The sequence below is a fragment of the Neopelma chrysocephalum genome, unplaced genomic scaffold (assembly GCF_003984885.1).
Source record: "Neopelma chrysocephalum unplaced genomic scaffold, ASM398488v2 Primary Assembly neopelma1_22, whole genome shotgun sequence".
Taxonomy (NCBI): domain Eukaryota; kingdom Metazoa; phylum Chordata; class Aves; order Passeriformes; family Pipridae; genus Neopelma; species Neopelma chrysocephalum.
In genome coordinates this window covers 23938022-23961074 of record NW_020897689.1, presented here as the reverse complement: position 1 = coordinate 23961074, position 23053 = coordinate 23938022, and the positions used below count along the sequence as shown (strand labels likewise).

General features: G+C 39.0%; 1 protein-coding gene across 2 annotated transcripts in view; it reads left to right on the top strand.

Moving 5' to 3' along the window:
• The window catches only part of LAMA3 (laminin subunit alpha 3), a 108587-nt gene that overhangs the window by 31545 nt on the left and 53989 nt on the right, over positions 1-23053 (top strand). Inside the window, exons 14-28 of one of the 2 annotated variants that reach the window (XM_027675165.1) lie at positions 2017-2151; positions 3645-3782; positions 4218-4264; positions 5170-5269; positions 6458-6510; positions 6877-6982; positions 7892-7991; positions 8455-8611; positions 11823-11955; positions 13366-13508; positions 14841-14941; positions 15058-15211; positions 16586-16746; positions 18954-19062; positions 21238-21335. In XM_027675165.1, coding sequence (XP_027530966.1) covers positions 2017-2151; positions 3645-3782; positions 4218-4264; positions 5170-5269; positions 6458-6510; positions 6877-6982; positions 7892-7991; positions 8455-8611; positions 11823-11955; positions 13366-13508; positions 14841-14941; positions 15058-15211; positions 16586-16746; positions 18954-19062; positions 21238-21335 — 1735 coding nt within the window. The remainder of the gene's footprint in view (positions 1-2016; positions 2152-3644; positions 3783-4217; positions 4265-5169; positions 5270-6457; positions 6511-6876; positions 6983-7891; positions 7992-8454; positions 8612-11822; positions 11956-13365; positions 13509-14840; positions 14942-15057; positions 15212-16585; positions 16747-18953; positions 19063-21237; positions 21336-23053) is intronic. The other variant, XM_027675155.1, reaches the window with a different exon arrangement.

Genomic DNA, 23053 nt, shown 5'->3' with positions numbered 1-23053 from the left:
TTTTTTCTAATTCTTCTCTGCTGTGGTCCAAAAGGGGGATGGGGCCATGGCACAGCACAGGTCTGGGACACAAGGTAGGGTGCAGGTAGAATTGTTTATTGAGGCATGTGCAGGATTCTTTATCAGTTCAGGCAGGGAAAGGGCCAGAACGTAGGGTGGGGCATGAGAGAGACAAACAAGGGAGCAAATCAGGATAGGGGCACAGGCGAAAGAGGGAGGAACCGTGGAAGAAAGCGGCAAATGGTACCTGTCTCCTCTCTGCTGCTTCTTCAGCCGACCAGAGAGGGGAGCGGGGGAAGCAAGGAGCAGGCAAATTCGTGGCAAGCCCGGGCATGTCCAGGCTGTGCACTGTTCCCATCTTGAATCTTGCTCCTTCACACTTCTCCCCATCCCATAGGTGGGGTTTGAATGGCTGCATGTACCTAGTTGCCAGCTGGGGTTAAACTATGACACCTTGCAAAGGTGTTGTGTTGTGTTACCAAACACAGTGGGTGGAAAAAAGAAATACCGCATGACTGTGGTTTTTATCTGGAGTAGATGAACATTTTTTAATGAAAAACATAAAATCAGGATTCTGTGTTGGTACACAGTGTTCAGTGGTTTTAAAATAACCTTTTCTTTTTCCTTAGAACAGAATCAAGAAACAATCTTAAAGCAAATCAAACCCATATTGAATATGTTTGATCTCTGAACACCAAAAGCTGAAAAGAGACATAAAAGCTTAAAAGAGCATGCAAAACAAATTGTAAAAGACAGATAAAAATAGTCGAAAACACAGTCAGTTGGATTACTCAAAACTGCTGCAGTTCACAGTTTGTTCAGTTAAAATAAGCTGCAGTGGGTTTAAACTTAAATTTACGCAGCATGCTGCAAACTGTGGTGGAAAGTGAGTAGCCCAGCCTGCTACTCCAATGTTTGAAGTTGTCATCTTCAAGAGGGAGATAGATCTATAACTTTTGGGCTGCTGCAACTATGCTAATCTCTCTGGTCTTGCCTTGTTGAACTCAATAGAAGCTTTATTCAAATAGAGTGATATCAAAATAAAACCTTCAAACAAACATTAGTATTAAAATTAGGATAGAGTGCAATATAATATTCAGCTAGAGGTGAACTGTAGTTTTTGGAAGCTTCAGTATTCATATTTCTCTTATACTCACTTCCTAGCAAGCCCTGCATCTTTCCAAGTGTCTTTGAAGTAAACAGAGTAAAGTCAGATGTCTTTGACTGTAGCAGAAAGAGGAACCGAAAGCAGGATTCAGAAACATGAATATGTTGGGTTTATATTTCTGTCAGTCATAAAATCCAAGGAATTAACTACAACACTTTGGCTTGTACCTAGGAGGGCTGGGATTCCCAGATGGGCTCTCACTCGTGTCCCTATGAAGTATGACCCTGTGTAACATCCAGCATCATCTCAATAAAAAAGCACATGTTATCTGTGATGGAGCTGCTAGCCAAAATAGTGATAACTCCACAAGAAATTTGTGGAGTTATAGTCTAACAACATGCTTTTAGCATTACACGCGGATTCCTGCAATGCACTGCTTGCCACCTTGTAGAATTAAGATGTTGGCACGTTTTACCTTGTTCATCATGAACTTGTGCTTGTGCATTGTTACTTACACACATCTTGGTAACCACTAGACCTGGTCTGGCTTGGTGGATGCTGTTTCTTAGAGGTAATTTTTTTTAAAGCTGTTAAGTACTTCTCTCATGTGACATTATACACATTGTAAGATGGATTTCTGTCGCTTACACGTTTTGCAAGGCATCACACTGAATCTCTAAACTGTGCATTATAGAATTGCAGGAACATGATCATCAGTGGTTGAGGAGGCAGTTACAGAATAAACATCTATTTCAGCGTATTAATTTTTGGTGGTAAAATAATGGTTTGTCTGGTTTTCTCATGATTGATTTACATTTAAAGGTAAGGGTTTTTTTGCAAATTCTAATTTAAATAACTGATGATTTAAACATGTATCTGTCAGGACAGATTTTTTTTCCTCTGTGCAGAATGCAAATGTGATGGTGTTGGCTCAGTGGAGAATACATGTGATCCTAGAGGTCAGTGTCTGTGCCATAGTAACTACGCTGGACTTAGATGTGACCAGTGTGCTCCAGGATATTACAGCTATCCCAGCTGTTTGCGTGAGTAAATGTCTTTTCTCCTTTTACTGGGGTTTTCCTTCTTGTATTTGCAATGCAGAAGAAAATAAATTTTCTTGAATATATTTCCACCTAAAACTACCTATGTAACCATGATAGTTTTGTTCCATCCAAAGCTGGCATCAACAACACTGAAAATCCAGGCAGTGGCCAGTCTTCCTGACCAGCACACACTCTGATAGTCCTCCCTGGCACGTCATTGCTGTTCATATGCTAGCTGGATTAATGTGATCATGGCAATGTTTGCCCTTGGTGCAGTTGTGTGTCTCTTTTAAAATATGAAATCTAGAGCTTAGGCTGGGCAATGGGTATTTATGAGTTCTGGCTCACTCAACTTACAGAACATAAGCTGTGTTTCAACTTGGTTTGGGCTTCTAATATTTGACACACTGTCCTGTAAACTTTATGGTAAGTACATTAGTGTGTGCTCGTCATGTGTGCCATCACTGCACTCTAAGTCCTGTTCTTGATGGGCATGACTCTGCAAATTTTCCATCATAACAGCAAATTTTCCTGCCCACATGGATCAGTTGTGTGGGTCAGACCCAGAACGTGTTTATAGTTTTTTCACATCACATGGATGGAAGCCTGCAGGCTCTGTCATTAATATCAGCAAGCTCTTTGTTCATTATGAACAGGACTGCTCTTTCCTAGAAATCAAAATATTATTAATGATAAAGAAGGAACATACCCTCATAATTCTGCTGTTGTTAATCACTGTAACCACAGCAAAACCCAATCTGACTGGTTTTTTTGTCTCTCTTTGGGAGATTGGCTCCTATTTCACTAAAATAATTGTCAGTAACTAATTAACCCTTAGACTCTATCTGAGCAAAGATTAATCCCCTGGGCTGCAGCAGCATTGTTCTTTTTTGTGGCATTATTCTTATTTGCCCTGTGTACATAAATCATTTCACAACTGAGGCCTTACGTAGGAATCTGGAACAAGACTGTTGCATGGTGTATTTCAAAGGTTGCCTCTGGCCTCCTCTGCCCACAGATCCAAAGCTATGATGGGCATGCAGTTTGAGATTCTGTCTTATGTAGAATTGTAGGATGGTTTGGGTTGGAAGGGACTGTGAAGATCATCTAGTTGCAACCCCCCCCCGGACATCATATTTTTAGGTGGAGGTCTAATTACAGAATTTGCCCTGTGGTTTCTGTAACCATAAAAAGATCAAGAAAGCAGAAAGTCAAACCCAAGCCTGCTCTTGGGATGGGACAAAGAAGTTGAGGAAGAGAGTTTCATTCTGGTTCCAGATAATCCTACTTGTTTCTGTCAAGATCAGAGGAAGAAAACCATGTCCATATGGTACAGGTCACCTCAAATTCCTAGTTTCCCCATCGGGCTGAAGACCTTGGGAGTTATAGAAGGACCTGTGAGCTATTTATTGGGAAGAAAAAAGTTTTGGAAAGTTGTTGCTTGGTGCCTGCGGGGTGAACCCTCCCACCACTGACAGTTTGTTGTTGTGTAGCTTGTCAGTGCTCTCCCGACGGCTCCCAGCATGGCGTGTGTGAGCCCGTGTCGGGGCAGTGCCCCTGTCGGACAGGCGTCACAGGACGACGGTGTGACAGGTGCCTTTTTGCTGTCAGCAGTTTTCCATACTGCAAAGGTAATGCTTGGGAGGAGAAATCCTGCATTCTGACTGGGATTGCTCCCCTTTTGTTGCAGGGGTCTCTGGAGCAGTCTGCTGCGTGCCAGGTTTTGTAGAAAACCTGAAGCCTGGGAAGGGAGGATCCCCCCCCAGGAGCATAAATCACCTATTTTGTCATTTCATTAAGTGAACTGTAATATTAAAACCTATTTTTAGATGATAGCACAGAAACATTAAGAAAATATCTGTGGGTTTTCAAGTAACTACTTTGCATACAAAACCAAATAGTCTAAATCAGGCTAAATACACATTTGAAAAATATTAAAGGTTAAGTATTTGAGTCCCTCCAAAGTAACTATATTAAAAAACCCAACCTGCTACGTTGTACTTCTGCACTACTACATTCCACAGCTCTGTTTTCAAAAGATCTTTCAATGTGTTTGCTTTATAAAGATGTCAGCCCTGAATGTGACCCTTCCGGGAGCATTGGTTCTCACTCCGTGAGTATTCTACCATTGCAGCTAACAGTATCTGCTAATCATTCAAGTGCCTTTGCTGAACACATTCACGTCATTGCTCAAGCCTTGAGTTCTTAAACTGTAAAATAATTGCACAAGCTTATTTGCAGAGTAACAGTGGAAATAAACTTTGTGTTTTATTCTTTGATCATACCAGTGCAATTTACTGTCAAGGGTAGGGGGTTTTTTTTATCTTTTATATATAGAATATGCATACTCTTTATGTTTTCTTGGTATGCTGTAACACTAATATATACGTGCAGCTATAAGCCTATGCATGTCTCAAAAGACCTGGTTCTGGGTTGCAACAGGCCCTTTCAGCATCAAGTTATTCTTGAAATAATTATTATATCTTTTTAACTGTTACTGTTCCACTATTATTGTTATTAATACAATGATGGTTATTAGTAGTAGCATATTACTAGAAATCACAGTCATTGCTAAATGTGTAGCTAAGACAACCTAGAGGGTAAGTCTGATGGATGGAAGGGCTGTCTATGTAGGTTCCTTTATACAGCTGTGTGTGTCTTCCAGCAATAAAGGAAAGAGTAAATGTGAAAATGAATTATTATTTTTAAGGAAATTTTTTTTTATACTTATAGCAGTTATAATAAGGCTATAAAAGAATTGGAAAGTAGATCCATTGGGACATTTAGAATAGAGGAGATACATAAAAAATATCCTGAGTGCAAAAATCCTGTGCTGATAGGACAGACTTCTTAAATTTTTCTGAATTTAAGAAGTCTGAATCAGCCTCAATTTCCCTGCATCTCTAGAAATCAGTAAACTGCCTGAGCTGTTAATAATAATAGGGTTTTTTTAGTACAAAAGAGGAGTGTGTTTTTTGTGAAACAGATGAACCCATATTTGCTCCTTTCTCTCGTTAGGGCTATTGTCAATGTCTTCAGCACGTTGAAGGTCCCACCTGTAGTAAATGCAAACCGTTGTACTGGAACCTGGCCAAAGAAAACCCCGAGGGATGTACAGGTGACATATTTGTTTGGCTTATGAAATGTGTTAAGTTCTTTTAAAACTCATCTGTATTCACTGAAATCATCTTTGATGTTCAGGGACTTTCACAACTCATATTAACAGCATGTTTCTTATGCTACTTAGTTGTAACAACAAAGTACCCATGATACCAGCAGTTACTTTGAGAAATGAGACCATAATATCATGAGTGTTTGTCTAGTGCTGAACCAAGGTGTGCTCTAAATTGCAGCAATGTGCGCTTCATATGGCACTATGGCAAATTTCTGAAGTGAGATGGGACTTCTACCTGTAACACTGAAACCAGAATTTGACTCATTGTTTTGAGAAAAAAGTGTTTTTTCTCTTCATATGATCTCCTAGTTGCAAAGAAATATAAAACCTCCTTGTGACCACAGGGTGTGTCAAATCTGTTATGGCTTATGTCTTTATAAGAATCTGTGATTTTTCAGTGTTTTTTAACAGTGAGTGTTTGTTTCTCAGACAGAAAAAAAAAATTATAAAGATTAAAAAGGATAAAGGCAAAAATTATTTAAAGATTCTCTCCAATTATTTTCTTTCCAACAGGTTCCACCACAACAGCCACTTAGATAGGATGAGTAGCTTTAGAGCTGATACTGGTATCATTACATCTTTGACTCTAGATCTTTAAATACTAAACAACTCCTCAAATGTTAAGTACTGCGCCTTTCATGTAAATAATCTCTGCCTTCAGCCACAGAGTCAATACTGGGTTTCACCAAATTTCTAGGTCTGCATAGCTCCTTCCTGCAATATTTGCTCCATTTCTGTTTCATATGGAGAGTTGAACTGGTCCCAGAGCAGCACTGCAGAATAGAAGGTGCTAGTCAGGCTGGAAGAAACTGTTTTGCATCAATTGTCTGAATGTTTCTAAGAAAGAAAACAATTGTAAATTCAAACTCAATACTGTTTGTTTTTTTTCAAATACAAGTTAGACCATGTGAAAACACATCAGTAAATTGCACATACTTAGAAATCCTTATTCTTTCTCCTTTGCTTTTTCTTTTAACCTTGCACCACTATCTGTCTGCTGTTCTGAACCTTCCAGAGCAAAATCCACCTTGTGGCAGAATGACTCAAAATTGAAGATTCAAGATGGTGGGTTTTTTTCCCTTCAAAGACAAATTGCTGGTTGTCTTTTTTTTTTGTTTTTCATTTGTGCAGCATGCCAGTGTGATGTGAGTGGAACACTAAGTGGAGTTGGAGAATGTCAGCAGGTAAAGTGAAATTAAAAGAGATACTATTTATTGTAAAGATAAACCATTGTAACATTTGGTAAGGTAGAAATCTTGGTACTGGTTATTGCTTCTACACATGAAGTAGCTAGTTTTATACAGCAAAGAATTAGTTTTATGCATCCTAGGGATGTATAAAGTTTTGAAAATTGTTCATGTTCTTGAGTTTATGTATTTTCTACTCTGTTTATTGAAGATGAGAAATGATATAAGTTATGTCCAGAAAATATTTTTTGTTGAGATTAGAAAGTTCTCTCTCTTTAGAATTATAGGGAATTCCGAGTATTGAAAGATTAGAGTTCTGAAAAGCTACTGAAACATTTTCTGATTAAATTGTTTCCTTCACAGGAAAATGGGCATTGTTACTGCAAATCTAATGTTTGTGGAGATTTCTGTGACACTTGTGAAGCTGGTTATTATGCTGTTGAAAACAAGAATTACTTTGGCTGCCGAGGTAAAATGAATGAAGGACATCTCTAGTAGAATATTTACACTTAGTGCTAAAGTCTTTAGAATTTCCTGTGTTGTATTTTTAAAATGGAGGTGTTTGGATTACCTGTGTGCGTAGCATTTTGCACTACTGCTGGTAGTTGCTTGTAATCTGTGCAACTCCTACTTTGCCTTTTTACCCTTGATTGATTACAAGCGCTTAACATGTCTTAGAAAACAAGATGCTTTTACACTATGATGTAAATACGTGTTTAGAAACATCCAATTCAGCTTGAAATTCTTAGCCTTAGCATACTTGTTCCTTAGTACAATAAATCATACCTCATTACTAGAGTTGTTCTTTAGTTAGTTTGTCACAAGTCCTGTCTCCTGTAGATAGCCATTCAATATTGTTGTCTAGTGTCAGTTAGAAATATGCATATGCTGTTATATGAACACATATATTGCAATTCTTGTAAGATAAATTACATATTGGAATACCAGACTCTAAAAAATTAACATCTTACAATTTTTGTTAGTTGGGTTTTGGATTTTGTTGTCTGGGTTTTTTTAATAATTATTCTTTGTGATATTGCTGTAGAAATTACTAGCAAAACATTTGAATGGCTGTTCTGCAAAACTGTAGCCCTGAATTTAGTAACGTGGCGTGGTGTATTATTTGTGGGTTTTTTTAAAAAGTGGCTTTTTTCCCATTCCAAAGAGAAACAAAAAACACCTCAGCACAAACCTGGGAAGCTCAAAATAATTGCAGCTTGTATGTGTATTAGTATGTATTTGAAAGAGTCTGAAGGACTCCAGAAAGAGGAAGCGAGTCATTAATGTTGTTTAGTTAGCTGAAGCGAGGTGTGTTTTCTGATAACTTTTATCACTCTTTTTCTGATGGGATATTTGGCTCTTGCTCTTTGCCTGACAGGCTGCCAGTGTGACATTGGAGGATCCCTCAGCCCAGCATGTTCTGAGCCCTCGGGGAGCTGCCAGTGCAGGGCGCACGTCGTGGGGACAACCTGTCAGGAGTGAGTCCAGCTGTAGCTCCTAGTAGCTCATGCTTCTGCACAGTTCTTTTGAAACTGCCCATAAGTTCCTTGATATACTTTCATGTGAGGTTCTGGATTTTTTGATGAATAAGTTTGTAAATTGTACTGGTTATTGATATTAATTTTCCTGGGCAGTTTTCTTCTGTTATTTTAATAAGATTTTTTAACCTGTTTCTTTAAATAACCAATACCTGTTTTGCAGTAGTATTGCATATGCATCTATATATAGGTTATATAGGAAAATGTATGTAAGCTATAAAAGCTTCTGGAAAGAGAATTCTCATTGCATGTCTTACCAGCTGTCTTGAATTCATTAGCTGCTGTCAGGATTCCTCAGTCATCAGTATATCACCTCCCTTCCACTGCTTTTTGCTCTCAGATGTAGACCATAAATGACTGCTAATTCTTTGTTGATTTGTTGGGGTTTTTTTTTCCTTAAAAGGCCTGAAAAAAACTATTTTTTTCCTGATCTGCACCACATGAAGTTTGAGATTGAAGATGGTACTACTGTCAAGGGAGGGGAAATTCGGTTTGGCTATGATCCTCAGGAATTTCCTAGCTTCAGTTGGAGAGGATATGCCCGGATGTCCTCTGTACAAGTAAGCTGGTATTTCACTCAAGGCTTTGGGGTGAAAACATAAGTGTATGGTACATATGTCTTTATGGTACTGCTATGTGTGTGCAAGGTCATAATAAAAACAGAAAAAAGGACAGGATCTCACTAGTCCGAAACCTTTGGCACTATATCGCTGTGTGGATTAGTGAGTGTTGGTATTACTGTCAGGTCGTTGCTTGTGCAAATACATGTTCTTCAGAAATGTTCTTTGGAGTTTTGTTTTTTGTGAGATAGCTGTAAAGAAAAGAACTGATAGCTTTAAAGTCTATAATACTAAGTGCAGAAATTCTTGTCATGCCAAGGACAGCAGAAACAGAAGAAGATTGATGCTTGGCTAAATAATTTGAATCGCACAATTCTGCGGCAGTCTGCATCCATAAGATTTTGAGGTACCATCACAGTGCTGTCACTGAAATTGTCTTACACTTGCAACTTATATTGAGTAAGGAAGAGAAAGGCACCAACTTTTATTATGAATGGTACCGTCACATTACAGCAAACAGGATGGTGTGTTATTCAGTAAAAGAAGCTGTGAGCAGGAGCATGTTGGCAACATTTATTTTATTCTCATGGCAGACTACAAATAAACTAAACAATAGCTGAGGGAATAAGTAAATCACAGGAAGAAAGACACCATAATTTGAGTGAGAAGGGACCTGTCTGACTTTGAACTGCTGAGCAAGTGAACTAGGATTTTAAAACAGTATGTTTGAGTAATAAATGGGATTTATTCACTTGTCTTAAAAGTAGTGCTTTGGTATAGTTGTATCCAGCTTCCATTTGTCCAAGGACTAGTGAATCACTATAGGCTGAGACATAAGCACATAATCATTGCACAGGCACAATGATTTCCTTATGATCTTCATTTTTCAGTGTCTCTTCTTGTTTTGTTTTTGGTTTTGTTATTTTTTTTATCCCAGAGCTCCTGTTTTTGGATTTTCAGAATTATTCCACATTCATAAATGAAGGCAACTCTCCGGTAGCTGTGATTTCTTAGCATCTGCTTTCTAACTCAGCTACTTTTTGCATTTCTTATCCAGTGGCATTTTGTACAGAGGTGATGAAAGGGCTTAGTCTCTAATCTTGCTAAAAGTCTGTATTATTTTACTTATCTGCATAAAGCTTTTCACTCGTGTAAGTAATTGCCAGCTCCAGACCATCCTTAGCTAGATCCTTGAATAACTCAGATAGTATCATGTTCTTAATTTCAAGGAACTTTCTGAATTTTGTCAAAACGCTTTGTCCTGCAGGACCCTGAAATAATCCTCCCGACTTTTATTTTGCAGAAGATAAAGAGCGTTACCATATGAACCACAGAAAAGGCTAATGTAACTTTTTGTGAAAATAAAAGTAATTCAATACAATTGAAAAAATTTGGGGTGAAATAGATAAGCTGTGTGTGACCTCAGTGGAAATCACTGGTGCCCTGTAATGCTGCTGACATGGGTGTTTCATTATAAGACTGAGAAGCCAACAGTCAGGCTCAGATTTTGAGGTACTGGCCAGAGTTGCCTAAGTTTGTGACAAGAGCTCAAAGAATAATTTCTGCCTGTTCCCTGGCTTTACTTGAAGCCAGGGACCAACACCTCTTCCTCCTTCATTCCTCACATATGTCCTCTTTCTTTCCCTTCACATTGTCTTCTAAATTTTCTGTAAAAGCTTAGAAACCATTTTAATAAATTTCCTGAACCATATTTTGTTATTTCTTTTGCCTTTTCTATTTTGTTTGTATTTATTTTTCAGGTGTTCCCTCAGCATTTGTCTTATCCATGTAATATCCTTCAGAAGTCATTATTCTCCATTTAAAGTGACACTTCCCCTACTTGTCCGTAATTCTCATTCTGATCCACTGCTCTACTGCGATCACCTAAATTTTAGTTATCCAATCTCTGCAGATCTCTCAGCCCTCCCATTTGTCATGTGTCTAGCTTTGCTTTTTGCTTTACATTTGTATTAAGAAGGTGGAGGTCTCTGGGATGATGATGACAAAACTGAGGAGTATACATTCACAGCAGCATATGGGAGCTGGCAGTCTTGGAATTATTGTAGCTTTTAGGAGTAAGAGAAAAATGAGGCTATGTGTTTTGTTCTCAAATGTGTGAAACAGAGAAAGCCTGTGTACATTTGGGGAAGCAGAATGAACCACAGTGGTGAGGAGGTCATTGTGCCATAAGCATCTCGGAAAGGGACAGCAAGTGTATTGTGATGGGCAAACTGGTGGGAGTTGGATGAGGGAAGCTTTAGGATTTAGGATGAAAAGAAGGAAGCCAAATCCATGAGATTGCACCCGTCCTTTTTTTTCCTAATCCTCCACCAACATTTAACATGTCTTTGTTGCTCTGGAAACTGGGCTATGTGAATGCAGCCTCCTGTAGACTTGAGAATTCAGTGGTTCCAGAGGTGTCAGCCCCAGGGCAAAGAGAACATTCATGATATTGCATCTCTAAGAAACTGCAGGATCTGGTAAAGCAGCAGAAGTGGCAGTGACAGTCTTCATGCTGTGGAGTGTTCTGTGTGATCTCAGACTAGGATCAATGATTCTGGCCTGTTCCTTGGAAAACCAGGAATATGGACAGCCCTTGATAGCATATGCCTCCTTTATGGCAGGAGTGTGGGGAATAACAGTAAAATACTGTCCATGTATCAAGGTGCGGTATCAACACATGTTAGTTCAGCCATTCTGGGTCCTTCTGGATAAGGTGTACTCAACAAGAGTTTTACTTCATAGGAGATTTTGTTCTATGTTCTTTTGTAAGCTGCCCAAGCCTTTTGTCTTTGCCAAATGGTTTTTCTTTCTCTGGGTGCTGGTAACAAATAATATACTTTCCATTCCTCCTTTTTCCCTTTCTTTTTATTTTTCCCAGCCAGAGGTGGTTGTGCCTATCACTGTGGCTTCCCCTAAGCTCTTCCACCTAGTCCTCCGCTATGTCAGCTTGGGCTCAAAAAGCTCTAAAGGGAAGATCTCAGTTGCTGAGGGAAAACATTTTGGCACTAATTGTACTTGTAAGTGAATTAATTTTCTGACTAGGCTTACCTGTCTTCCTCTGTCATACACCAGCATTGCCATTCCAGTATATACTTGTCTGCATGCATATTTTTCTTGTAGGACTTTAGTCTGGTGCTTGCATGGCTTCTAACTGTTACTCTATTCAGCACTTTATGGCTGTTTTTGTTTATTAACTTCCATTTTTCAGAATGAAGTGAGGATAACTTTGAATGTGAGAAAATCAAACCTCTACTTGTTTCGCATTATCCTGAGGTATATTAACCCTGGAGGTGAAACATTATCTGGTCGCATATCTGCTTGTCAATCTCGGCCTGAAGCAGGTAGGTGTAACCCAGTAGCGCAACAGATCAGATGAATGCTTGATCAGAGGAGGCTTTTCAAGGTGCACCTAAGTCAAATCTTTAGTGTTGCTTAAAATGCATCACCTCTAACAGTGTCAGTGCTTTTGTGCTTCCCCTAATATATTTTTGCAGTGTTAATTGATGTGGCTGTGTTTGCACGAGACCCCTGCTTACGATAATAATCAACATTTGTTTTTTCAAATGTTTACCAAACTCAGTAATTTCAGTCCTATACTTGGAAACTCTGAACTGTAGGCTTTATGAAGCTTTTAAAGAAGAGGTAACAGCACTTATTTTGGTTTACTTGCCTTTAATATTTCAGTTTCAATGTGGCTTCTGCCTTCATTCTGTGAGTAACATTTGTGTAATGATGAATCCAGTCTACCAAGTTAGTTCTGATTACAGCCCTCAAAAGCATGAAATGCCTTTTGGGCCCTGATAAAAGATAAGTACTTCATGTCCTTTCAATGGTAGAGGCATACCAAGCCTATGTGCATAACCTCAGCATACTGATAGGAGCTACTGGATTTAAGTTGTAGATCCTTTTAGTAATTCAAAGAAGACAAAACTGAAGACTTCACAGACACCATTTGGCAGAGTGGGAGCAGTTTGTGATCATCACTGGCTTATACTGACTGGAGCCAGGGAATCAGCTTTTGTCTGTGACCAGGGGCTTCAAAGAGGAAACCTTGAATATTCATACCAATTGATCTTCACGACTTCTCTTTGATAAAGCATGCTCAGCTATGTTTCTGTAGTACATAGAATGATAGAATGATCTGGGTTGGAAGGGACCTTAGAGATCATCTTGTTCCAACCCCCTGCCATGGGCAGGGACACTTCCCACTAGACCAGATTGCTCAGAGCCCCATTCAACCTGGCCTTGAACACTTCCAGGAATGGGACATCCACAACCGGCCCATCATTTCTGCCCAGAAGTTATCTTCAGTTGCTATCTATAACTAAACATTTTAGGTGCTGTTGAAAACCTCCAATACCCAAAATATTTGGCTGAAAGTTGCACGAGCCTTGTGTCAGCTGAACATATTGTAAGTCAGTGCAGAGACAGGCTGAATGCAAAATAACGAAAAGGGAAACTGAAAAAGTGACCATTTCAGAATATTACAAGACTAGTCATTACAGGGGCAGATCTCTGCTTCTCAGAACCAGTTTGCTCAAGGCTAATAAGAACAAAACCAACAACCACTGCATAGCTCTGTGTGTGGTCAAGTGCACTGTTGGTACATATTGACAGAAAAGCATTGATCAGCTCCTGTTAGACTAAGTTTAATGGATCAGACCATCAGTCCAGCTCACTGAGCAAGTAGAGACATTTTACACAGTCCCTCATTTTTTTACTCTATTTTTTTTTTTTTTTTTTGCTGGCAGGGGCTGCTCAGAGCAAAGAGTTTGTCTTCCCACCCAGTAAGGAGCCAGCTTTTGTCACAATCCCAGGAAAAAACTCCACAGAGCCTTTCTCACTGGTTCCAGGCACATGGACTGTCAGTATAATGGCAGAGGAAGTCCTCTTGGTAAGAAAACAATTGAGGAAAACAAGTGCTTGAAGGTTGTCATGATATTACTGCTCTGTAGTTATTTGCTGGGAAGAACCCTGCAAGCAATTGAAATTCAGCACTATTGAAAAGAGTATAAGAGGAGAATACAATTATGAAAATTTACAGATCTGCCTCTTATTTAAGTTTTTTCTTCTCTGACTTTCACCTTGCTCTAATTTTTCTTGTACTTACAGAATCTAAGTCTGTCTGGAATCAGTACCTTCAAAGTAATGTTAACATACAGCAGAATTGGATGAGCATAAATGCTCACAGAAATTAGTAATTCTTACATATCAGATGTTTTATCTAGATCTTAGCTCAGCCAAGGCCTTAGTTTCTTGACAAAGAGTCTTAATAAGAGTACTATAAGATGGGCTGCATGATGAGCAGGTAATTTTCTGCATGCTTTTATCCTCCCATCATTGCTCTTCTTTCACTCACTGAAAAACTGAAAAATTTTCTAGCACTGTTCTAAGAATTTGCTAGAAAAAGAGAAATTATTTGAGATGATCATTTGGGAAAAACCTTAAACATGTATGATCCCAAAGACTGAATTTCTTGTGTATACTGAAATTTTAATATATAGGGTTAACAAGTAGCCAGTGTCTGTAGTAATTAAGCCTGGGGCTGTGTTAAATTTATGGAATACCACCCTAAAGTGTTAGTAAAGAGCTTGCAAACATTTTTTGCTGGAAGTGACAGTACTTATTATACTGGGGTTTTTTACTAATACCTTTGAAAAGGAATTTATTAATGATCTTAGCCCATCATGTTCTCCCATTAACAGTGGTTATAAATAAACTCTAATACATAAATTTAAGTGGGCAAAGAAGAACAAAAATATACCAGCTTTTGAAGCACAGCTTAATAGATTACATGGATATTTTTATTAAGTTACCTGGGATCCATGAATCTCCCTTGTGGGGTCACCCAGAGTTGAGTAGTGTGCATGTGGATTGCACTCATGGATGAAAACTGCAGGCATCTGGCTGCGTGTTTCTGGCTGCAGGGAGGCTCCTTTCGGAGCACTGCCTTCTACAAGACATGATGGAAAAGTGACTTCAGAGTTTCCCTGCTCATGAGAGAGCTGCCTTCATCCTGTCTTTCTGAAGGAATAGATTTAGGGAGACACATTCTGATGTTATTGGTCTGTGTAACAACAGAAAAAAACCCCCACACCTTATAGATATCCTCTGTAAAAATTATTTATGTGGTTGGTTTTGTTCATTGTTGCATTGTGAGGGTCTGGAGATGTTCCTTTTGTCATTTTTTGCATGGTCTAGCATTTGTTGTATTCTTTGTTTTTAGGATTATCTGGTGCTGTTACCTAGTGATTACTATGAAGCATCCATCTTGCAGATACAAGTTACAGAGCCTTGCACATATTTGGGACCTGCTTCAACAGAGCAGTCAGTATATATGCTACAGAATAGCATAAAGCACTGCCTTGGTTTATTTTGTTATTATCCTGCTGCACTTGAAAACAATAATAATCCTGTGTTTTGTTTGTTGTTTTTTGTGTAAGCTGCTTGCTCTATCAGCATTTGCCTCTGGGCAGATTTTCCTGTGTCCTTGGTTCAGAGGCAGTGTATTTCAGACATGGGGCAGAATACAGAAGAATACCTGTGCGACAGCCAACTCCTAATCAACCAGTGATGGCCCATATCAGTGGAAGAGAGGTCAGATTCCTGCCTGCTAATTGCGGTCCTGTCTGTGCTTTTGACTGTAAACCTACCAGACTAAAATGGTTGCAGATTTAAAGCTCAGGATTTGTGGATCTGTAACATATCCCTAAAAGACAGACTCTGTGCCAAGGTCTGCATTTTACACAGAGCTGTGTAAAAGGATCAGTGTAGGCAGATTTATAACTGAGTAGAGCGGACATTACCCTCTGGTAAAAGTATTTTATTAAATAAAAATCACTCTGCTTTAGGCATACTGGCTTGTTCAGAAGAAATGACATAATGGTTTGTCAGCAGAAATGGTGTACGTATATCACTCTAAGTTTTGGGGGTTTGTCTCAAGTAGCTATACTTATGTAAAATGTTTCCTTTCCTAAAAAACAAGCAGATGCAATTATGCCTCTGCTGTAGGTCCTTTGAAAGAGAAACATATGTTTTATGAAATGAAAAGTTATACTACAAATGTGTTTGGCAAAAATAAGGTGCTTTATCAAGTACGCAATAGTGATATATAAAGTGATTATGCCCTCTATTAATATGCTTGGATATTGCTTTTAAAAATATCAAGTGCAACAGGAATACTCACATGCCATAGGCTCTGGTGTTTCATCACTGATGCACGTGCAAAATTTCTGGTATGAATAATTGCAGTGAAGTCAAGAGGGCTGTTGACGGAATTATTTACATGTTTTAAGTGCTTGTAGCCTAAGGAAATACTGAGAAAAAAACAGTTTAAATTTGAAAATAATTATATAGTCATCTGAAGCAAAAACCTTTGTAACCACAGCACTTTCCATGCAACTATTTAGAAATATTTTGCATGAAATATTGTGTTAACCACTTTGTGCAAGTAACCTAAAAGAAAATAGTGATGCTTCAGAAAGTGTCAGTTTGCTGGAGAATATGCTTTCACTCATTGTAGGGAATCAATACACAGCACTGCTGTAGTAGGAATTTTGTGTTCCTGGAAATGTTTTTTTTCAGTGGAGAAATAAACTACATTTTTATATGTTGTAAAAGATAGCTTAGAGGTGATGGTGACAAATCTTTAGCATCATTAATGATTTCCTCCCTTTCTACTGGGGAGAAGAGAAATAGTAATATACTCATTTCCCAGGGTTATTTTACAGCCTTCCTAGAACTGTTGTAGTGGCAGGTGTTTCTTGAATTTGTTTGACTCTTATTAGTGGACAAAGTGATATTTATAAGCATGACTCGCATTCTGCTGGGTGTCTTCTGTTGAGCCGTTACAGGATTGGCCCTGGAGTAATGCTGACCAGTTGGCTTGGAGAGCAGGAAATGGGAGCTTCCTGCAAGAAAAGGAAGTGAAAAATTTAACAGCTTTTGTATTTTTCAATTATTTTGACCCAGGTCAATTTAGAGATGACCATAAATGTTCCTCAAGTCAGTCGCTATGTTCTGGTTTTTGAATATGCCAATGAAGAGGATCGGTTATACACTGCAGAGGTCATAATACATAGCCCTGGACCCCTCACTAAAGGCAGAGTGAGAATATATAGTTGTAAATACAGGTAAGAATTTCAGAAGTAATTACTAAATGATTAAATAAGTTTTTGGTATATAATTATACTTTTTAATATATTGGAATCCATTTTGCTATGTGGGTTGTTCAAATTGTAGGGTGATTTAAAAGCAAGTGAATGATTCTGTGGATTTTGTACAAATTTTTAATTCTCTCTGTGTAATCAGCTCATTAAATATTGCTATTACTTCAGTGAACTGTTTTCCTATACAAAGGATTACTTTTTTATATACATTCATAAATACTTACAAACTGTTAATCTCCAAGTCCAGTGAAAGAGCATCACCATTGGCTGCAGTGGCCTGCACTGTTTTTGTGTAGTTAAAAGTGTATCCAAAGACTTTGGCTATAAAAAATGTAGCAGCCAGTTTTACAAGGGTATTCCCACCGTTTCTAACAAGATTTGCTGAAGCAGAAGTATAAAAGTCTCTGAAATTCTGAGTGTCGCCATCCTCTGGCTGTTAGGCTGTAGGCAAGGTCTTCAGCCAAATACTTCTTTATCCTTGCTGACTGATGAGGTTACTGCAGATGTTTCTGCACAAGAGATTTTGCCTGTCCTGAGTGAGATTGTCTTTAACACTTGAGCACTTCGGCTTATTTTGAGCCTTTGGGAGAGCCTGCCCAGTGCCAGGGGACTATGGACATGTATCTGGTTTTCCCTTGAGCCAGCTGTTTGGCAGAATGGAGGCTTAGGGATATTCAGGATGAAATTGCTCAGTAAGAAAAATCATTTTCATCAGCATGTTTATGACACAGAGCAGAGCTATGTGAAGCAGTGACCTTGTCAGGTTATTGCTGGGGAAAGCTCTTATTTTAGCCTGTTATATAACACTTTGAGCCCCAAACTGTGTGTAATAAATCTTCCATTTTATTGGTTTTTGGGGTTTTTTCCAAACACATTTTATGGGCTAATTTTGAACATACTTGTTTGTTCATATGATACATTAAGAACTTGCTCATGAAAATACAGAGGAAGCCTTTGCTACTTTAACATAGCAATGCAGCAAATCCCTTCTGTGGCCATTCTGCATGAAATGAATGGGCACATTTCAAGTAAGCTGCTGTGTCATCTTTCCTAAGCAGGAAGGTACAAGTCTCTTCTGATAAAAAATAAATCAAGCAATGATGTAGTGAGGTACATACAGAGAAGAGTAACTTGTAGAATCTGGAATATATTGTGCCAGGCCTTCTTAAGAGCTTGATTATTCTCGATAAAACATTGTAAGAGAATAAAACATTGCAAACTTCCAGTGAATCACAAATAAGGGACCTATATTTCCCTACTATTAAATGTTCTTAGCCCTGAGCTGCCCTTATTTCTAATCTATGCTTGAAGCAAGAGTGAAACTTCCACATCTTCTGGCTTGTAGAGGAGAAATAGAGAAGCAGTGATATGGTGATTACAGCTCCTCATCTGTGGCACGCTGGCTGGCCTACCTGAGGGGAAGTGCAGAAGAAAGAAAAGAAGTCAGAGCCTTGTATGACTTCTCTTTAGCAAAAGAGAACTTTTGGCAAGTGCAGGAATCATGCTTCCGGAACAAGGCAGAGTTCAAAGGCTTTAGCAAGACTCTTCCTCTTAGTATGTATTTGTCTGTACCAAACACATGCAGCCAATTGAAGGTGCTCAATGAGGGGCAAACCTACGTTTTTTCAGTTGTATTGAGGAGTATCTCAGTGTACTGTAGCTTCCGAAAATCAAGACCTGCCCAGCTGCCACTGTGTGGGCAAGAACTGCTGATCCACATCATCAGTGGCACATGCCAGTAGTGGAAAGCAGCAGCTGGTGTGTACTGGCACCTCAAGGAGCACGGTCCTGGCACAGAACTTTAGTTACACACCATGTTACACAATGTGGAAACCTCCGCAGATAGCACATATGTGCATCTGTCTATTCACATCCTACTTAAACCAGTAGCTCAAATGGATATCTGAGCTAAGGTCTGGTGGCTTTGGCTCTGGCTAAGACAACAAAGAGGTTGGACAAGCAGTTTTGTGTGTGGTAAATCCTTTGTCTCACTATCGAGGATACTGTATGTTCCTCAATGGCCAAAGGTAGGTTGGTTATGATCCAGCAGGGTGGTGTGGTGGTGGTACTGGTGGTGTGGCTAGCCAAAAGCCAGGCAATGATGCTAAGTGACAGCCTAAACAACGTGGCAATGCCAGCAGACTCGTCCTTAATCCTGCTTTCTGTCTCAGTTTCCTTTGTCGCAGTGTTGTAGTTGATGACAGGAATCGCATTGCAGCCTATGACCTTCTAACAGACACAAAGATACATCTTAAGGCATCATCAATTAATTTTCTTTTGGTAAGTTGCCATTTTCTTTTGATTTTTGTAATACTTGTTCCCTGAGTGGGTAAAGAGAAATACTTGTCTCTCTGTGTTCATATTCTGTAAGGTAATGTTTGAAATTATGTATATTAGGTACCTGAATGGATATGCTTTATATATACCTAGAGAATGCTGAGGCAAACTTACCAGTTTCAAAGATAAACAGAACTTTGCCTTTACTGGCAAGGATTTTTCCAACTCTCTTGTGCTTTATTTCAGTTCCCCCTTCTCTTCTATGAATAAACTTTAAATGATAAATGTTCTGGTAGCTTTTTTATTTAATCTTTCATTTTCTCTCCTTATATTTCACTTTTTCTAAATCCTCAAAACCCATGTGGGAGTTTCCTGTGTCTCCTACAAAATTCAGATAATAATGTATATATTTCAGGTAGTGAATGTATTCATTAGTCATATAGCTTTTAGATATTTTGAATAAAAAGCCTTCACTGACCTCTTTTGGCCATACCAGGAATACACTTTACTGTACACTGAATTTTCTTCTGTGTTGTTTCTGTTTTCCATTTCAGAAACACAAGGTTTGTTACAATCTAGTGTTCAAACCCAGCTAATAATAAAGAGTAGTTTTGTGGAACTATTAGGACTAACAGCTGATACGTGCTTTCTTCATTTCGTGGGAGAGTGTTCAATGTGAACAAATACCATTCAAATTTTCTGTTAGCTCCCTACAGCAATTGCTGTGCTAACAAGATCCATGTCCAAAAGGCATTGACATTATTAGTCTGTATCTCTACATGTGGAAGTCTCTTGTGATAAGAATCTTTATTTTTATTTATGAATTTTAATTCTTTGAATAACTTGCTGCAAGATAAATTTCAATAGTCTTCTGAGATACAGGAAATATTTCCCCATGTTAATTGTAAAGACTGCACTTAGCAAAAGATAGGAAGAAAGGGGAAGAGAAGAGCTTGTTTTATATAGACACTATCATCAATGTCAGCAGCACTGGAGTTAAAAGACCCTTATGTGATCCCCTGTCATGTAGCCCAGAGAGGGAAAGGGGAACCACCCACAACGCTGGAGTTCAGAAATGTGGTCTAAATAAGGAGGAAATAGGGTTCTTGAGGTCATCTGTCAAGAGGGTCTTACAACTTGATAGTCTTTATTTCGTACTGATCCAGACAAGCTGTCTAAACTCAGACCACATTTTGCACTAACTTTTTAGCCACTCATAAAACACTGTTCAAAGCTTCAGGGTCTACCCTTGTTCTGCTGTGATGGGCTGGAGCCCTGTGGGTTGTTACATGCAGGACAAGCAAACTGTTGGCTGCCCAGGAAAAGGTATTTTTAGTACTCTAGTCCCTGCTCACTACAGCTAAAACACAGACCCTTAGGACCTGCTTCCAAACTGAATCACTTTGCGTATTAATGAATTCCCTTTATGCAATTTTTATTTACATTGATGCTTGGTGCTAGCTATCTTACTGCTTATCAGACATTTTTATCTTCTTTTCAAGTAGTCCATGCACAAGTTCTGTAACTTGTATGTGTGTATTTTATTATGTATTTTATTAGTGCATATTGTTGTGTCTACCCACAAGCCTTCCCTTATGTCCTTACCACCATGGGTACAGCAGGACTACCACAGATTCATTTTTTCATGTCGAGTTTTAGTAAAAAAAAACCCAATAATAATGTGAGGTTTTGTTTCTTTTGAAATAAGTTCTGAATCTATTTGGAGAAATCCTGGTGTCACTGAAACTCACTCCTATGGACTTTGTGCGAGCAAGTGTTTGTGGCTGCATTTGAGAGAGTCTAGGAATTCACCCAGGGTCCAAAAGTCTCTAACACCACAGATGAGGGCTTTTCCCTCCCACCTCTGTTCGTTCCTTGCCTAGCTTCTCACCCTGTGAGTTGGTCTTCTGTCTTTCCCATTGCCACACACATACTTCTGTTTTGGTTGTTTAACTTCTAAACAGCCTTCCTTGAGGAGGACAGAAAATGCTATTTAACCCTGAGGCATTGAGGTGCAGGGAGGTAAAGGGATCCAGAATCTTCTGGGAGGTCCATGACAGAACATGGCTTTGGGCTCAGATCTCCCTATACTAAAATTAGGCTTCATCCTTCCCAGTCAGGCCTGGCCCTGTTATTTACGATATTAATTGTTAATTGTACTTTGTGCTTGTTTTTCAGCACAAGGTTTGTATTATATCAGCTGAAGAATTTTCTCCAGAATATGTGGATCCTAAAGTACAGTGCATAGCTGCATACAGGACTACCCGTGATGAAAGGTAACTTGCTTGGTTTTATCCTTCTTATTACCTGAAGACAACCTTGAAAGGCAGACTAAATGGTATTTTAATTCTTTTGCTCAGCAACCCACAGCTGATTTTTAGGCCACTTTTGCAAAGTAATATTTGTAAAAAAGGTGAAGTGTTAGTGTTAACCTAGACGGTCTTTGAACAGTATTTTGTTGATACCAGCCTTTTCCTGGCTTATCTGAAATAACAAGTGCTGATGTGTTAGAAAATATGCATCTTTCACATGCCATTTAGTATGATAAGTGTCAGAGCTGGAGAAACATTGCTACTTTCATGACCTGAAATGCTTACTGTTCTGGAGTTTTCTTCTGCACCTCATCACTTCAGCTGTCCAAAATGGCTTTAATATTCACTAGGTAGGGGATGTGATGCCCTTCCAGACACAATCCGCCAGCTCAACTTGGCAGCATCAAATTATTCAACATGTAAACCCCCACTTCACAAATAAGCCATTCCCTTGTCCATTTCATCGTGGGGCCCTTAGGGGAGGTGTGTCCTTATCATTCACCTTGCACAGCAGTGCCAGGTGATCCTTCTTCTCCTTATACTTTATAGGACCAGTAATTAGAGGACTCATATACTGCTTGGTTGACCCAGGCTGATGGCTCTTCTCTTGCTGTGAAGATCTGAACCTGAACCCTCACTTCCCAAGCGGTCAGGTTTGGGTTCTACAGAGCATTTACTCTGTCCTATTGAAGCTCTTCCCCTCTCCATCTTTTATTCTTTGGGACACCGAGAAACTCGCACTGCAGCTTCCAAATTAAGGAGTTCCACATTTCAGTGCCTGTTGCACTCCCCAGGATGTCCCTCGTGATGCTACTGTTAAGGCTTTCTTCCTACTGATCTGACAATGGGAAGGGCCTCAAAGTAAAAATGTCATTTGCAGGACTTAAGAGGCAGAAAGAGTTGGTGACTAGGTCTAATAGTTTTCCAGAGGCTAGCTTCTAGTATAATGGTTGAATTGAAATAGGAAACAGAAAACTCTGGATGGTAAATTGGATAAAAGCATGTGACTGTCCTTGGCTTCCAAGCGTGCATAGCATTGAATCGCAGCTGTAATTCTCCTGTTTGGAGTGTTACCACTGAGAGCAGCTTTCTAAGACTGAAGATACTTGTCCTTGCGCCAAAGGTATTTTGCAAATCCGGGCATTTATATTCTGAGTAAAACAGAGGAAAGAGGCTGAGTGAAAAACACGATTTAAAATAAAGCTAATGTAGAAACTTGTGTTGGTTTTTTTTAGTCTCATTATATTTGCATAGTTTACTGTATGTTTATGTTCTTTTATTATTATTATCTGGCAAGCATTTTTGCTTTCCTGAAAGTCTTTAAGTTCACCAAGTTGAAAGAGGTAGAGTCCTGTCTCATTTTAACAGTATTATAAGTGGATGCTGCACATGATTTCTCGCACAGGCCTGGCAAATACATCTTAGTTCTGGCCCTGAGACATACTTGCCGTTCTAGTTCTGGGCCTATCTTGAGCAAGGATTAATCATTGTCTGTTGAGCACTTATGAGGAGTGAACAAATACTATCAGGAAACCCCCAAAAACATTTTATACTGCAGTTTGGAAAATTATTCCCCTCAGTCAAGTTCTTCAGAATTAAATATGCCATAGAAGAAATAGTTAAATACAGCAGTCAATGAATAAGGATGCTTTCAATGAGTAGTGTTATTTATTTTGGCTCCA